This window comes from Taurulus bubalis (assembly GCF_910589615.1).
Source record: "Taurulus bubalis genome assembly, chromosome: 14".
NCBI classification, from domain to species: domain Eukaryota; kingdom Metazoa; phylum Chordata; class Actinopteri; order Perciformes; family Cottidae; genus Taurulus; species Taurulus bubalis.
In genome coordinates, this window is record NC_136602.1 from 19,616,473 (window position 1) to 19,633,681 (window position 17,209).

The following is a 17,209-nucleotide window of genomic DNA, read 5'->3' on the forward strand; positions in this document are numbered from 1 at the left end:
GACATGGCGCTTGTTTGCTTTCTGGGTTGATAAACGGTCCAAACCCCAAATAATTGAGTTGCCTTTCAAAGCAAATATAGAAAAAGCAACCCATTTTAAGAAGGTTGAATTTGTGCATTTTTGCTTTTCTGTCGATCCAGTAATCAATTGCTGGTTTCGGTCATTTTCAGTGCAGTATGAAATTTAACTTGCAGAGCTCCGCCCATCCATCACGGTGAACATTTAATAACTTTTTTTGTGTCAGTTACATTCATCACTAAAACAAAAAATAAGCATTTATTATGTTTCCACACAAATTGCGACTTGAAGCTTGTCTGTAACGTAATTGAACCCCGTTTCATTATTTCCAAAGCATGCAGGAGAACACTGACCAACCACCGTCGCTGTCTCAGCTCTTGAGAGAGAGCTACCTGGCGGAGGCCAGAGCCCAGCAGCGCCACAGCGAGATGAGCCGCTCAGACGCTTCCTCCTCGCGCCTTCAGATCTACGCTTCGCTCAAAGGCAAGGCCGAGGACTCTGTGGGCCACAGTGATCCCCAGTTCTCCGACCTCTCAGCCTTCCTCAGCCAAGAGGAGCTGGATAAGAGTGTGAACCTGGCCCGCCAGGCCATCGGACATGAGCCTCAGGAGGAGAGGGCGGAGGTCAAGGCCTCTGTCCCACCATTAACCCTCTCCAGCATCTCCCCAGCGTCTTCCGCTGAAACCCCATCTGTTGCGATCCCTTCTCCCGCCCCTTCCGCTGTGCCCTTCCCCGAGCCAGCCTCTGAACTTCAAGCACTGCCAGCAACACATGCAACATTCACATCGGACAGAAAGATGCACAAAGCGTCCGCGCGGCAGGAAAACATGAGCAGGAACGCAAGGGACACCAGTGAGGGATCCAACGAGTCTGGCGGGGTGGAGAGGAACGCCCCGTATGGTCCGGAGATCCAGTCCAAGAAGGAGTTCCTCAACAAGGCAGCGGACTTCATTGAGGAGCTCTCCTCGCTCTTCAAGGCCAACAGCTCCAAACGGGTACGGCCGAGATTGTCCAAATCCCACAGGAGTAGGAACCCGAACAAGAGCCAGAACGATGGAGACGTTTGTCCCCTCGGCCCAGACAGCAGGGAGCGCTCCGTCGTGCCCGTGGAGGTGGAGAAGGAGAGACCCAGCCCCGCTGTTAGCGTCCAACCAGAGGCCCAGCTGGACTCTGGGATTGGGCATGTGGACTTTCAGGACAGCAGAATTACCGAGGAGCCGCAGTATGACCGTGTTTCCCAGGAGGAGGAGGCTGAAAGCTGTGCCCTGACAGAAAGTGCGTACCCAGTGGAGCCGGCGTGTGAGCCTCCTTTCTTCATCCAGAAACTGAAAAGCAGGGAGGTTTCCGAGGGCAGCAAGGTCCAATTGGACTGCATTGTTAGAGGACTACCTGCACCTGAAGTCCGGTAAGGCAAAGAATTTGCTAACATTGGTTTATTTATTAGTTTGCAAAAAAGATGCAGTAAGACTTTCTGCTTCATGCTCTTTCAAAATGAGTCTCACTGAGAAGTGTCAGTGGAGATGTCGCAGTCTTCTGGAGGATCTGGATCCTCTTTAAATTACCTTTTTGTCTGGAGAAGATGTTAAAGAGTTTAGGGCAAGGTGTCATGATTTTAGTTTTACTCAGTAATTTACCCAAGTACTGCACTTTAGTATACATTTGGGGTATTTTTACTTTACCAAAGTATTTCCTTTTTATGCTACTTTGTAGTAGAACTAATGCACCTTTTACTCCACTACATTTATTGTAATTACTTTAGTGATGAACATTTTGCATACAAAACTATATCATGCATATTCATAGGTTTACCTGTAGTGGGTGTATAAAGGTGAACTAACTATGCATATCTTCAACAGTAAACAAGAAATACATCAATGCATCAATAAAAGTAATCCAATCCTATATTATCTAATAGTATTAACACTCAAAGGGGTCATTTTTCTTTTGATACATAAAGTTAATTTTGCTAATAATACTTGCATATACTGAAGTAATATTTTTAACGCATGACTTTAACTTTACTTTACTATACTTATACATATACACAGTATTGCTACTTGATTGCTGCCGGTGGTTGAGTTAATATCCTGCTCTATATTGTTTAATAAACACTTTAAAATTATGTTTTAAATGTGTAATGGCAAATTTATTGATATCAGAGTTTTTAACTCGAAAATATATATCAGAATCAGAACCATTTATTGCCATGTATGTTTTCACATACAAGGAATTTGTCCTGGCGGGAGGTGCATAACATTAAACATTTAACATTTAACAATAAACAGAGTGCAATAACGGGGAGCATGAATATTTACAATTAAAACTATAGTCAGTCCGACTCTAGCTCTGCATCGTGTTAAAGATGGAGTCATGTCCGAGTCCTCAACAATGCTGAACGATTATTACAAAGAGTTTCCAGAAGCATTAGTTAAGATGAAGGATGTTTCGTGTGTGTGTGTGTGTGTGTGTGTGTGTGTGTGTGTGTGTGTGTGTGTGTGTGTGTGTGTGTGTGTGTGTGTGTGTGTGTGTGTGTGTGTGTTCAGGGTAATGTTTGGGATAAAGGGGAATCACATTTGGTGATGTCTGTCGTTCTGAAGAAGAAAACCATCCGATTCTAATGAGGGTCTCATTCTAACTAAGAACATTTAAAATGCGCAGCTCTCATTGCATTCAGTTGGTATCAAAGTAGAGGGGGAGTACATTTTGAAGACCACCACGATGTGATGTTTAGAATCCCTGGCCAGACCGGCACTCCCAGGAACAAGAAAAGCCTTCAACTGACGTGAAGCTGAGGTTTTAAGACACAGGGGCAACAGGCTTGTTAGTCGTCCGGGGAGAATGTAGCTCTCTGCCATTTTTAGACCGGACTGGCACTGTGAGCAGCAGTCACCCTGATAATAACCGTCTGAGCTCTTGACAGAAGCATGAGGAGTTTGGTAAGATGATGATTTAAACTGTTATTGCTCAACCACATCTTTTATACGGTTTGTTTTTGGTCTCAGCGGCTTAAAGAAAACGTACAAGTCTGAAGATCTGATTTCTGTTTCGGTGGCTTCTACTTAAAGAAATGTTGCGTCCTTTGTAATGTGGTCCAGCTTGGTTTGTATTTGACATATTCTGGGAAAGTTCTTTTCACTGACTGTGATATTTGTGCTTGTTCCTGCTGCCCCCCGTAGCAACTATGACTTGAATGAGTCAAAATAGAGTAGTCAGGTTCATATTTCCCATCAGTTTGCAGTGGTGTTCTGTCATCGGTGTGTCAGAATATAGCATTGTGTGTCTACCGAGTCTATGTTTAGCATTATGCATATGTGTTTGGGTCAACCAGTCAGAGCCCCCAGGCTCCAGCGGGGGAATCTTCTCCCTGGTTCTGAAGTCCAGAGGGAAAATAACCCTGACAGGTGCAGCGAGCGGGGCCCTTGCCACCTCCTTGACTACTCATGCTTTCAATTTATGCCCTTACTCATTGGAAATGACATCGCTCGCCTCAGGCAGAACATTGACGGCCCGCTCCAGCGTGTCTGGTATAACTGTGAGATTGCCTGCGCAGTTATTTGAAAAAGTGTTTCATTTACCGCATGTGATCCGTGAGCCCGGTGAAAGCCCTGGGTATGATTTGACATGCGATGACGTCTTGCCAGCGAGTAACGTGTCAGCTCATTCCTGTATGTTTATTGGCCGGATCTTATGAAGCACAGAGACCTCATCTGCTCAAAATAGATGTGCTTTGACGTAGAGGCCGCGGCATTATGTTGCTGGTCAGAACAGGGGAATTACAGTAATCTACTATTATAGTTTTACAATGAATTAATAGACTGCTGCCAACTGTATTGTACTGGATGCTACTTAGTAGGACTAATGTCTGGTACGTAATGTTAGCCATGGGAGAAAGTTTTTCTTGTCATCAATCACGCTTTAACCCAATTTCTGCCCATTTATTCATGATTTTTATAACATTAAGTTATAGATCACAACACTGACTATGAGCCACTGGTTTGTGTCCAGCCAGAGACCTTAAGTGCATGTCATCCCTCGTCTTTTACCACAAAAAAAGTGAAGAAAACACCAGATTGTATGCCGAAACTTTTTGTTAAACCCTCATCTTCATAACATCAACAGTTAATTGAAGCTATGCTTCTTGTCTTACAGGGAACGGGATAGGGCTTGCTCATCAAAACATTTTTCTCTTGGTCTGCATAACTCTGCTGGATGGCACAGAGCCAGGGGAACTATTAGGGAAGTGGGACTATGGGCCTCATAGAAATGGCATCAGAAGATTAATGGAGATCTGTGTGAAGATATGGTTTTAAATAATAAAGCCAGAGTAGGAATATCCTACTGAATTAATAGTTAGTTCATATACCAATATCACTGAAGTGGAAAATAAGTGGAATACTTACTGAAAAGTAAAGTTACAGCACAGATTGTACATACATGAACATGGCAGTAATTGGCTCACCACGCGGGTCCCGTCGTCATACTCATCCACTGCTGACCAACAAGGGGCGGTTCTAATATCTATTTGAAGTAAATGGAATTTTAAGAATATTGATTAAACCACATAAATGATAACCTGTTCGGGTTTACGTTTATATTCTGTGATTTTTCTCTCCAAAACACGCTGCGTGTGACCTCGAGGTCTAACAAACGTGTCTGATGTAATTCCCTCCTCACAAAAAAATTGCAAAGCTGACTTTTTTTAAATCATGCATCGTCTACATCCATGTTCATCTGGTGGTCTTCTTCTGCCCCATCAGCTTTAAAGCTAAAAAATAACAGAAAAAAAACTGAAAATGATGGCATGTGGAATTGCACTGAGCAGTTTGGTGCCTCTGCTTAATTGCAGGTGGTTCTGTGAGGGCAAGGAGCTGGAGAACAGCCCTGACATTCAGGTCATCACCAACGGCGAGCTGCACTCTCTGATCATCGCAGAGGCCTTCGAGGAAGACACCGGCCGTTACTCTTGCTTCGCATCCAATTTCTATGGCACGGACTCGACGTCGGCGGAGATCTACGTTGAAGGTGATTCTTACGGTTCTTTGTTACCGACACTTGTGACGGTTCCGTGAAACACTGTTGGTGATGGCGTTGTGTGCACTCGTTTGTTCAAACCGACAGGTGCCTCCTCTTCGGACTCTGAGGGGGAGCAGAACTTTGAACGTGTAGCCGAGTGAGTTTTTAGCACATTGTCATTGTCTGTAAAAAGAAATAAAAATAGCTGATGTGGATCTTTCCTAAATGTTCCTTTTTCCACCTTATGTGATTTTCAAAGGCTGCAAAATAATTCTCCACTCCCGACATCGAGCCAAACTCTCTCTGCAGAAGAGGAAGACTCTCCGTCATCCCAGCCTGCGGTAGCCTTTGAGGAGCCAGAGGAGCAGATCTCCTCTCCAACAACTAACCCAATAATCCCAGAACCTCTTCTCACGGTACGGACATCGGCCCCCGCACTGCCAGTCCCAGATCCCGCTCAGACATCTGTGGCATCCACAGGTCACCCTGCTCAGGAGGAGGCAACATTGTCACCTGTGCAGGTGTTTCCCACTTTGCCCCCTGGCGATACAGAACTTTCAGAAGCCCAGGAGGTGTCAACATCTGTCACAGCAGCGCCACTGCAAACATCTGCATCGAAGGATACATCACTGCTTTTGAACGCAGAGGTCTCGCCTGCGCTGCCTGTCCTATCCGCTCCAACACAAACGCTCCAACCTGTGGTAGAAGAGCCCAAACAATTCCTTCCTCAATAAATGTTATCCAATTGTTTTTATATATTCGAATTAACACGTCCTTTCTGTGTGTGTTTTTAATTTTTTTTAATCTTCAGAGTCAAACCTCCAACTACAACTATCCACAAGGGTTGGACGGCCAACCCATCATGGCAGCCCCTGTATTCACAAAGGTAAAAAGTCATTCTCAACAGAATGTATGTTGCTACTTTCTCTCACGCGCTCATTAAAAATAACATTCACACTGTCGTGTCCCACCAGAGCCTGCAGGACCTCCTTGCGTCTGAAGGCCAGCTGGTGGTGCTAGAGTGCCAAGTGAAAGGGGTACCGCTACCCCGAGTGGACTGGTACAGGGAGGGCAAAACTGTAGAGGACTCTCCTGACTTCAGGATCCTGCAGAAGAGTAAGCTCCGTCGACAAGAAAAACGAACAAACAATGATGCTACAATAACAACATAACGCTCCAAATTGACAGCTTTAGAGTGCATATCCCCGCTGCCCCTCAAATTATATATATATATTTGTAATAATTACACTTTGCTTTAAATGGCTATTAGTGTACTGTATGTTCATTTATTTTCCATAAAGTTGCGAGACATTATAACATTAAGTGCTTTATTGTTAAAAAGAATGTTAATATTATTAATGAATCCTAAAATGCTGAAAGTTATTGATATTGCTGAAAACTATTTTCAGGTTACACATCTTATGTAAATACTGTAAATGGTAACATCTCATGATACGGTGTTGAATTCAGCAGCATACATATATTTATCAGAGAGAGAAAAAAAGAAAGCCAAATAAAGGTAATCTTGCATCAACTGATCGTGGAATGTGATCCGTGATTATAATGACTCTGAGAAGTGCTACATCTTCTTAACCGTAACGTTCATCACGGTTTCATAATGATTTTGATGCTTGCTTCCGTTTCAGAGCCCAGATCTCCAGCTGAATCAGGTACATATCAAATGGAAGTGTTGACTTCACCATAGCAGCTGCCGTCTGTGTTTGATGCTGCAGTGTGTACACATTACTCTGCTCAAGTGTTTATAGTCCTTGGTGAAGGCTACTGTCGTTCTTCTGTACATAAGCCAGGACTGCTCTCCCCTGGACCGTATAAGGTAGTCTCTCATCCTGTGTCAAACCACCATGGCAGATCCCTTCAACCTGCTTTAGCTGCACATGGACTCTCAGCACCAGACAGTCATGTATCTTTCCTCAGTCCATCAAGACGCTCTAGTTGAGAAGTTATAATATAGAGCAGTCACACCACACCAACTTGATTATGTGAGTATCACTTCATTGTTTTGTTTTTTACTTCAAGAGGGAATATGCACTCTGGTCATTGCTGAGGTCTTTCCTGAAGATTCGGGGATGTTTACTTGCACAGCGAGCAACAAGTATGGAACCGTGTCCAGCGCTGCGACTCTAAGGGTCAAAGGTAACACTCCTGTTTTAACTTTCAGCCATATTGTATGCTTATGAAAGAGCATGGAAAGTTCTGATATGTATCTGTCTGATTCTCATCAGGCAATGGCAGCAACAGCAACCATGTGAGGCATTTCAATCAAATCCAAGGTCCTTCATCAGCTCTCACCGTGAACCCTCAACCAGAGGTTACCGTGACCAACAGCACCAAGCCCCACTCCAGCACCATTCGCCTCGACCCGCTTGTCTCAAGCACCTTACGTCTGGACCCCTTGAGCACCAGCACCCTCCGTCTTGACCCCAATGGCTCCAGCATGTTGCGTCCAGATCCCTTCCGCAGTAGTCTACATAGTCTGGAACCATCCAGCCTGAGCAGCGGCTCCTGCCTCAGCTCTCGCAGCACCAGCACCCCAAACCTAGATCCTGCCTGCCTCCACCAGAACCCTCCTGGATCCAGTGGACCACAGAGCCGCGGACAGGTGCTCTCATACCTAAAACCCTTCACTTCTCAATTTGCAGTTGAGTCTTCAGCTGAGCAGGAAGTGTCCCCACCTTCGATGACATCGCCTGACACGAGCCCCAAAATCAAGGGGACCCCAAACCATCAGAATGGGAGCCTCATTGTGGTGCCCCTCCCCGATCCCCCTCCTAACTCCTGCCTAAAGACGGGTGCCCCGACGAACCACAAAGACCCCCGCTTCGGCTCCAGAGTCGGCCTGCATGTGCACTTCAAACTGCCTGAAGATGAGGAGGATGAACAAAGTGACGCATCCAGCCAGTTTGATGAGCTTCTCAACCTCAGACCACCACCAGTGCTGGCTAAACCCAAACTGTGAGTAGAGCAAAAAAAAACACACAAGTCACATTTCGGTGGGAGGTTCCTCCTCCTCTAGCTCAAATAGTTGTAGTCTGTAGTCAGTTGCAATTCATAATTGAATGCATCCAGGCTTCAAATGTGGACCTTCCGGCTTTCGAAAACAAAGGATGGCATTTTCTATTTGTAAGTGTACCTCTATGCATTTATGTTCATCTAATATTCCTGATAATGGTGAAATCTTTTGTGCTTAGATGAGTTGTTTACTGCTGTTTTTGTTCATTGTAGGCTTAAAACACAAAGATGAGTATGACAAGTTGTCCTGTATTGTTCCATTTAGAAAAAGAATTGTAGCAATTTCACAAAAAAACAAAGAGAGCCTCCTGTTTAGAATGAAAGCTGAAAGCTGAAAGCTTGAAGAGCTTGGACGGTGTTTTGTTTGTCGGGTACTTTTTGGTAGCCCATAAAAGGTCAGAGTATTCTTCGTGCTGACTGGCTTATTCCTGCTGGGGTTTACAGCGTGGACTTAATTTATGAGAGCAGTGCACTGAGCCGCTCTCACTTTCACCATGTATAGTGTCATTTGTTGGAAGTTCTTTTCATTCTAGTTTCGCTTTGATCAACAGGGACCCGTCCCAGCTCCAGCTCCTGCACAACCAGGTCCTCATGGAGCAGCTGCAGGAGAACGATCCTCAGACCCAAACCCACACCCAGCCTCAGACCCACAGCCAATTACAGATCCAGATCCAGCCCGAGGTCCAAGGCTCCAACGAGGGTCCTCTGTGGTCACCCAGAGTGCAGCGTGAACCCCATCCGCCACCTTTCCGGCCCTTCCTTAACACCACGTCGCCCCCGCAGCAGACGCCCCACTCTGCACCTCCGCTGACCACCACTCCCCCTGCTCCCTCTCTGAGCTCTGCTCCAGCACTCAACACCACCTTTTCACCTCGTCTCAGCACTTCTGCTCTGAGCTCCCCTCCCTCTATTCCTCAGCTAAAGACTCCGTCCCTGTTGACCTCTCCTCCATCTGCCCCACAGCTGAAAACAGCCCCCCCTTTTAGTATAGCTCCTGTAACCCAGATGAACACCATCCATGCCTCCCACCTCAACTTCTCCCCTGCAGCTCTTGCCAGAACTGCACCTCCACCCCAATTTTACTCTCCTCCTGCACCAAAGCTTAGTACGGCCCTTACCAGTCCGACCTCGGCCTTACAGCAGATCACATCTCCTGCTCCGTTTCTGAGAAGCACCCACGCCTCCCTCATGAACCTCACCGCCACCTCCCACACCTTCAACTACGCCCGGCCAAAAGAGTTCATAGCGGCTCAGGCCTTCTCACCAGTCATGAGTCCTTCTCCAACCGAGTCGCCGGTCCCTCTGCTCCAGGAGCTGGCTGCTGAGCTCAACTCCTCTGCGGCCAGCTCCCCTACTCTCCCACCGTTCTCCCCGCCACCCAGGATCCTCCCCACGAGGGTGCTCAAGTCTCCCACCAGCCCTCCCTCCCTCGTGTCCTCACCCACACCGTCGGCGGCATTCCTGACCAACCTGTTCGCCATGAGAGCCCAGTCGCCTCCCCAGGCCTCCTCTCCCACGTCCAGCAGCTCCACCCCCAGCCCCATTCAGAACCCTGTGGCGTTCCTGAGCTCCGTCCTGCCGTCCCTGACCCAGAGTCAGCCCACCAACTCAATGGGCCTGCCCAGGGGAGCTCCTTTAGGGTACGGACCACAATGCTCACGAGATTGGTGAACTGTCACACGCTATGTAGGGATGGGTATCGTTTGGGTTTTTTCCGATACCGATGCTAAACCGATACTTTGAAAACGATACCGGTGCCTGAACCGATACTTTTTTAATGCCAAGGCAATTTTTTTTCTTCAAATTGAACAATATTATTAACTGTTTAAAGTATACTATAGATATAAATACATACAAAACACGCTTCAAACTACAGCTTCAAACCTTTTAACTTCAAACTATAAAAATATATATTTAAAAAAAGAACAGACACAAGCATCATGGCCTGATGGGATCGTGTGCAACAGAACTCAGACACTGTTGGATCCTAAAACTGCTGCTTTACTGGACTACACGTCATCATTAATATCAACTGGAGAGATTTGTTCCATCAAGCCGAGGACGGGCGTTCAAAAGCTCGTGCTCGTGTCTCCAGCGTGTGTGTGTGAGCGCTGTAAGCCCCGCCCCCTCGAGCCCCGCTCTGCATGCAGGCAGACAGAGAGCAGAGCAGCGAGTGCGCTCTGATCCGCGCTATTTTAATAATCGTTTTTAGCGTGCGGGCACCGCGCTACCTTTTTAGTATCTATATACCGTGCAACTTTACAGAGTAGTGTAAAAAAAAAAGTATTTAAATCGGCTCAGGCACCGGAAGGAAGCACCGAAATCTGCGTTGCTTTTCGGTCCGGTAGGTACCGGACGTGTTCTCGGTACCCAACCCTAACGCTACGTGACTTTGACTTTATTCATCTGATGTGGACATCACAATGGCATTAGCTTTTCTAGCACACATATATGCACAAATGAAAAAAACAGATGCACTGTGTTAAGTGTGTATATAGCGAATATATCCACAGATGCATACATAGATACATACACAAAGTAAAAGTAAGAGGGTATTAAACGTGTGAACAATGTTGTTTTTCTCTTAACCATGATTTAAGACCTTTATTAAAAACCTTAAAATCGTGTTGCACTTTCAGTTCTGTTGGGAGACGGTTCCATTGCTCTGCTCCTGCAACAGAAACAGCTGACTGACCAAATGAGGTTCTGCGCATTGCAACCCGGCAGTTCCCGTTCACTGAGGCCCGTGTGTTAACTGTAGTGGTGTGCTGGTGTTTTTAATAAATTAATTCAGGAGGGAAGGAGCGTTACCATGTAGGCATTTGAAAATACATTTTAATCTTGAATAGTTTATGAAGCTTTCAAAGCTGAACATGTTGTGTTTTTTCAAGATCTGACAGTGATGCCACTCCATTACTTTTAATGTCTGGTTATACAGTGATATGATGGGTTGTATGGTTGTTTGAGAGGCTTGCGACCAGGTAGTGATGCAGTACGATAGGTGTGAGAATATCGTGGCATGCATGTAAAGCTGAGCTGTGCTGAATGGCAGATACTGTCTAATGAATCTATAATACGCTATAATAAGTTTCCCTTCTGTTTTCTCAGGTTAAGAAGGAACGTCCCAAAGGTGCGCCTCCCGTCTATTGAAGACATTCGCGGAAGCAAAGAAATTCTTCTCCACGATATTGAGAAAAAGCTTCGACTTAAAGACGATACTCCACATTTTGCACATCAACAGGTACAACGTGGTCTCCAGCTTTGCTTGACTTCTCTCTTTTTGACTGCTGCAGTGATCTGGTGAATACATATAATAATGCAAACTGCTACAGAAACCACATTTATTTTCACTTAATGATGTATTCAAGTGGATTTCAGCCTTCATCACATCCTTGCTCATAAATGTAAATAAATGATCAGTTTGACAGGATTTACACACACTCTAACTAAGCAACTGTTTTAAGCTTTTAAGTTATGTAGTTACTGTATGTTAACCAATGACTGTGCAGTATTCTCACGTGTCTCCAGGTTTCTACTCATTCATTAATTTTTAGATTTATTTATTTATATATATATATTTTAAGATAATAAAAGACAGATGTAAAGGGATATAAAATCGCTCAGATTGACTCAGAGGCAAAGAAGAACGCTCTTCAGTTCAACAGAGCATCAGCCATCATTTCCTCCCCAGTTGTACACTGTTGTGTGCCCATGTAGCGTAACAACATGCTTATTAACAATTCACTTGTGTGTTATTCCATCAGTAGGCCTCCATGTTTGTGTGTAGACTGTGTGTCTTCATCCATCCCTATCCTCTCATAGAAGCTGAGTAATGAGGGGAAAACAGCGAGCAGACCCCTTGGACCAAACATTCCTGCTACTGTCATTAACTATGATGAGGTACAAGGATATTTCCTTCCCAAGCACTGGTTTGCTCGAGGCTGTATGGGTTATTAGAATGTTTCAGACCGAAATTAAAAAACGTCATTGTCTAAATACCATGGTTAATATCTCTCATCAAGCATTCCAGCTTCTGTACTAATATATAACCTGCATTCAGTGTTGGGGAGTAATGGACTACGTAGTAGTTTAGATTGTTTTAGTGTGAGTTGCATAGTTTTGGAGATATCAATTGTATCCGTTCTCTCCATTACAATGCTCAAAGCATCCAAAAACAATACATTTGAAAATCTCTTTCCAGAAAGCACTGCCCAGAACAAGGTCTGTGGGTTATCTGGAGATACCGGGTCATGCTTTCTGGAAAGAGACATTGCTGTTGAGATTTTCAAATGTATTTCTTTTGGCGCTTTGAGCACCACAAGCCGAGTGCCATATGGTCCCATTATATTTGAGTGTTGGCAGACATTTCTAAGGCCTATACCTCCAAAACTAGACTTGCACAAAGATTGTAAAACTAGCGTTACAGGTACGGAAAATGGGGTAATTTATTTTAATTTATTTTGGGGTTAACTGTACTTTTTGATCTACATTTTACAGTAGCTTGCTGGTAATTCAACTACATTCATACTTACTTACATACACAGTGATTCAAGTCGATCAAGTTGATTTTCGCTGTTTTTTGTGTCGTTAACTACCGCCACTAAGAGAAAAATAATGGTATATTTTGTTTTACTGAACAATCTTCTCTAGCTTCTCTAGTGTAACTGAACGCCTTTGACCTGTCCTGTCCCCTTTTGCTTTCAATTCGTTTGTCAGGCAGCCACCACCACACGCTTGACCTTTCACCTTTTGTGTCCTGCCTGCAAGTGCCAAAAGGCAGGAGTTCATTATTCTCACCAAGTTTTTCTTATTGCTTTAAGATCAGTGCTTTAGACTAAAATATAGTCTAAAATATATATATGTATGACCTGTAAACAAGTGCGTGCGTGTGAGTTTTTTGTACCATATTAAGTAAACATTTTACATGTACTAAGTTGCTTTAGTTAAGCCGGGTAGCTTTGCACTGATATGTGCAGCCCCTTTCCTCCGTTTGCATTTCAGATTTTCCCAAAAGGTCGACATGACATAGTCCATTATTTTTAAACCAAAACCAACCTCGACTCACAAACCTGCATATTGCCCTTTCATTGCTCACTCTTTAACAATCTCCTGCTCGCTTTGTCTTTCAACTCTGCAGTTCACCTCTAGAGTTCATCTTCCTCTGTGCTCTGTTTAACCTTCACCGCCATTTTGTTTTACCAACCAGGAATGATACCGCCAGACAGATGCCATGCAACTGCATGAAAATGGTATCAATCGGTTTAAGTGACAAAATTAGCTTTTTATTTTGATATTTGAGTTATGAATTGAATCCTTTTAATAACACGGATGCTACATGTTAGTAGAAGCACGTTGTATCCTGTTCCTGTATATTGCATTCCTCTCTCCAAGAGCATTTGTTGCAGTGTGTTAAGCTTCCATATCCAAGACCAAGACGGATGTAATGCAAAGGTGGACTGTGGCGTTGACTTTCACGTGGTGGGTTTTACTTTTCCAGGCGTACAAAGTGTCCAATTTCGAGCAGAGACTAATGAGCGAGATTGAATTCCGTTTGGAGCGGACGCCGGTGGAGGAGTCGGACGATGAGGTACAGCACGATGACGTCCCCACAGGAAGATGCATCGCGCCTGTATTTGACAAGAAACTGAAGAACTTCAGAGCCATGGAAGGCGTGCCTGTCACTTTCTCATGTAAAGTGTTGGGAATCCCCTCTCCAAAGGTGAGGGGTCAACAACTGTACTGCACAAATGACGGCGTGCTCTTGTCACCTTCATCCCTCAAATGCATTCTCCACATATGTGTCTCGCCTCAGGTTTACTGGTTCAAGGATGGCCAGCAGATCGTGAGGAAGAAAACCCATTACAAGAAGATAAGAGAGGGTGATGGGACCTGTGCTCTATATATCGAGTCCACGACTAATGACGACGACGGCAACTACACCGTCATGGCAGCCAATCCTCAGGTGATACCTCACACTTCCTGTTCATACTGTCAACGTCTTCTCACCAGCCGCAAAATTCTGATATTTGATCTTTAATGACAATCAGGGACGAATAAGCTGCTCGGGTCATTTGATAGTCCAAACGGGACCTCCTCGAAACCGACCGACGCCCATTCACTCTCAGAGGTGAGCAGGACTGAGTGTGCAGTGTGATCTGCAGAGGTAAGAAGAAGCCCTCTGCAGCATGAGGAACCAGCCAATTATTGATTTTCCTCCCTGGCAATAGTAAGGATTTGTGATCGAGTGTGTCTAAACTAAAATGCTAAAGCACACACCAAGATAAAGACGAAACGTGGGTGAACGTCAAAGCTTGTGTTTGTGCCCCACAACATGCTCTGCTCACGTTTTCTTTTAGGGTGCGAGCCCGCATACAGGAAGTCGAAAGTGAGCAAACCCAGGAGCAAACTTTTCGGCCTCACTTCCTCCAGGCTCCAGGGGACATGCTGGCTCATGAAGGAAGACTATGTAGACTAGACTGTAAGGTAGGCAGCAGGTCCTGGCATGCACTACAAAGATATTTCATTTTTCCCTCACTTTACTTTCCACGTTTTTTTTTTTGTTTGTTTTTTGTCCTACAGGTGAGCGGCCTCCCTAACCCAGAGCTCATGTGGTTGGTCAACGGTAGGCCAATCTATCCAGACCATTACCACAAGATGTTAGTGCGGGAAAACGGCATCCATTCTCTGGCCATTGATCCTCTGACACAGAACGACGCCGGCACGTACACATGCATCGCCAGCAACAAAGCAGGGCAGAGCTCCTTTAGTCTAGAGCTTAAAGTTGTGGGTAAGGACTGGATACGATCGATGAAAAGGAATGAATTGCTCATACACTAACCAATTGAATAATAGTGTGACGTCCCGTGCCCTGTTCGGAAGTTCATGTAATCCAAGTCTTGTCCACTTCAGAGAAAGAGATGAAACACCCTCCCCAGTTTGTGGAGAAGCTGCAGAACATTGGTATTCCTGATGGGACACCAGTCCGGCTGGAGTGCCGGGTGGTGGGCATGCCCCCTCCCGTCATCTTCTGGAAGAAAGACAATGACACCATTCCTAAAACGAAGGACAGAATCAGGTCAGTGGGAGTTGTGAGCCTCTCTGTGTAGCTGTTTTAGTGCCTTGCATTGCTACTTAATAGTATCAAAGATGCCTATTTGAACTGGAATGAATTCTCCATGATCCGTTTATTTCAGTATGACCCAGGATGCAACCGGATACGTGTGTCTCCTCATCCAGCCAACCTCAAAAGACGATGCTGGCTGGTACACAGTGTCGGCAAAAAACGAGGCTGGAATTGTGTCCTGCACCTGCAGGCTTGATATCTACGGTGAATATTCTGTACAGCTGTGTGACTATCAGCGTTATTAAGAAATGTGCCTCATTGTGGTAGTAATGCTAGCTATCTGCTGCGCCTTTAGCTCAGTGGCATCAGAGCATCCCTGCGCCCATGAAAAAGGCTCCGCGTACAGGCAGCCGCTACGCAGCTCTGACGGGCCAGGGGCTCGACATCAAGTCGGCTTTCCCCACGTCGGAGAACAACCCCATCCTGTTCTCCAGCTCCCCTCCTGAGGTCATGCTGGAGAGCGAGGAGCTGTGAGACACTGCAGCATGGCGGCGACCCCCTGACCTGGGGCCGAAAAGGGCTAAAAGGAGAACGACAAGCAGACTGCCATGTGATTTGTGTGATGCGTTTGAAGTGATACATCAGAGTAGAATGGCAACGGAGTATTGTGTTAAAGCTATCGGCACTGAAAGTGAGTTTGTCACCATTCCTATTTAATCAAGTCATGTAAAACATGTTTCACAGACAGAAAAACAGATTTGCAAAGTCTTAGCTCATGAGCCATCAGTGGGTTTGAATAGTGTTTTGAATGACTCGCGTGTTTCTACATCATATTTAGCTACGATTGTGAGGGTGCTGCTGAATGTTGGTTCTTAATTGTTGATCAAAGTGGTACAAGCACTGCTAATTTGTATTGCAAATAATATATACATGAACTGGTCGTAATAGTTTCTTTAAAGTTTATATGAAATTTCAATAAATCTAAACTTATTTATTAATAATCGCAGGTAGTTTAGAGTATATTAATAGACATTTGAATGAATTAGAGCAGTTTATTTAAATGGCTCCAGCAAGGTGGGATTCTTTCTACATACTGAATTAATTTCTTGATGTTCAGCACTGGTTCATATTTTTGCACCTGTTTTTTTCATGTGCATGCATGCCAACAATTGATGACAATGCAATATTGTATACACACTGTGTCTGCAGTCATAGTAATATGCTGTTAGGTGACTCTCATTCACGGTTACTAGTTGAAACACAAGATTTCTTCAAATATCTTTTGCTTTCAGGTGATTTAATGTAATTTATCTCGATTGCATCTCCAGTTTGAGATGCATTACCAGAGGAATGAGTCAGATGAGATTAAAAGCTCTTTGTTTTGTGGGAAGACAGGCTGGGGGCTTTGCTTTTGAAATGATACCAACAAGTCAAACAGAGGTTATGATTGAACTTTGATAAAAGTCGGTTTAAAAATATATTGAAGAAAAGCACATACTCGACTGATGTAAAGTTGCACTTTGTAAAATAGTTTTGTCCCGCTCAGAATAAAGTTATATTTATTCAATTGAGTGATATGTTTACTTTGCTGGAACAGGTGGGTTTAATTCTGCATGCTGCTTTGTAAATCTTTACTGATGAAGTTCAGAGTGTCTCATTTCTTCCCTCTTTAGACGGACGTTAACAGGGACAGAATTTAGATTTCAAAGACGGGGGAGGAGGTGCTACGTCACAAACGAGTACCGTCGCTATTACCAAGGACTCTTGCTGCTGAGTCACACACACACACACACGATAAAGGATTTCCAAAAGATAAAAATAAACTTTCATGAATGTGTTGAGTGAACAGGCACAGTGGTGAATTGGTTGTGCTTGAAATAATGTAAAAAATACCATGAATTCAACAATGCCATTTTCTATGGCTGGCTAACTTGAAGACATTTAATGATATTATAACATGATCCCACTATGAATAAGAATACCTTTATGTTAGATAACCTAATATAGAGTCTCCAGGTTTTTTATTTTATTTTAATATATAAAATGGTCAGTCCAATACTGCCTTCTGAAAAAGTAGGCTGTCCT

General features: G+C 44.5%; 1 protein-coding gene across 1 annotated transcript; it reads left to right on the plus strand.

The window, feature by feature from the left end:
- Positions 1-353: 353 nt before the first annotated feature.
- On the plus strand, positions 354-16,836 carry mypn (myopalladin; the record flags this gene model as incomplete). Its single annotated transcript, XM_079230168.1, has 20 exons — positions 354-1,423; positions 4,865-5,040; positions 5,137-5,188; positions 5,291-5,732; positions 5,843-5,917; positions 6,006-6,147; positions 6,678-6,701; positions 7,069-7,185; positions 7,275-8,004; positions 8,613-9,701; positions 11,170-11,302; positions 11,884-11,961; positions 13,559-13,780; positions 13,874-14,023; positions 14,109-14,188; positions 14,418-14,544; positions 14,641-14,848; positions 14,971-15,136; positions 15,255-15,388; positions 15,480-16,836. 20 exons carry the CDS (start codon positions 354-356, stop codon positions 15,656-15,658), a joined length of 5,394 nt encoding a protein of 1,797 aa, XP_079086294.1. The 3' UTR covers positions 15,659-16,836.
- Positions 16,837-17,209: the final 373 nt, after the last annotated feature.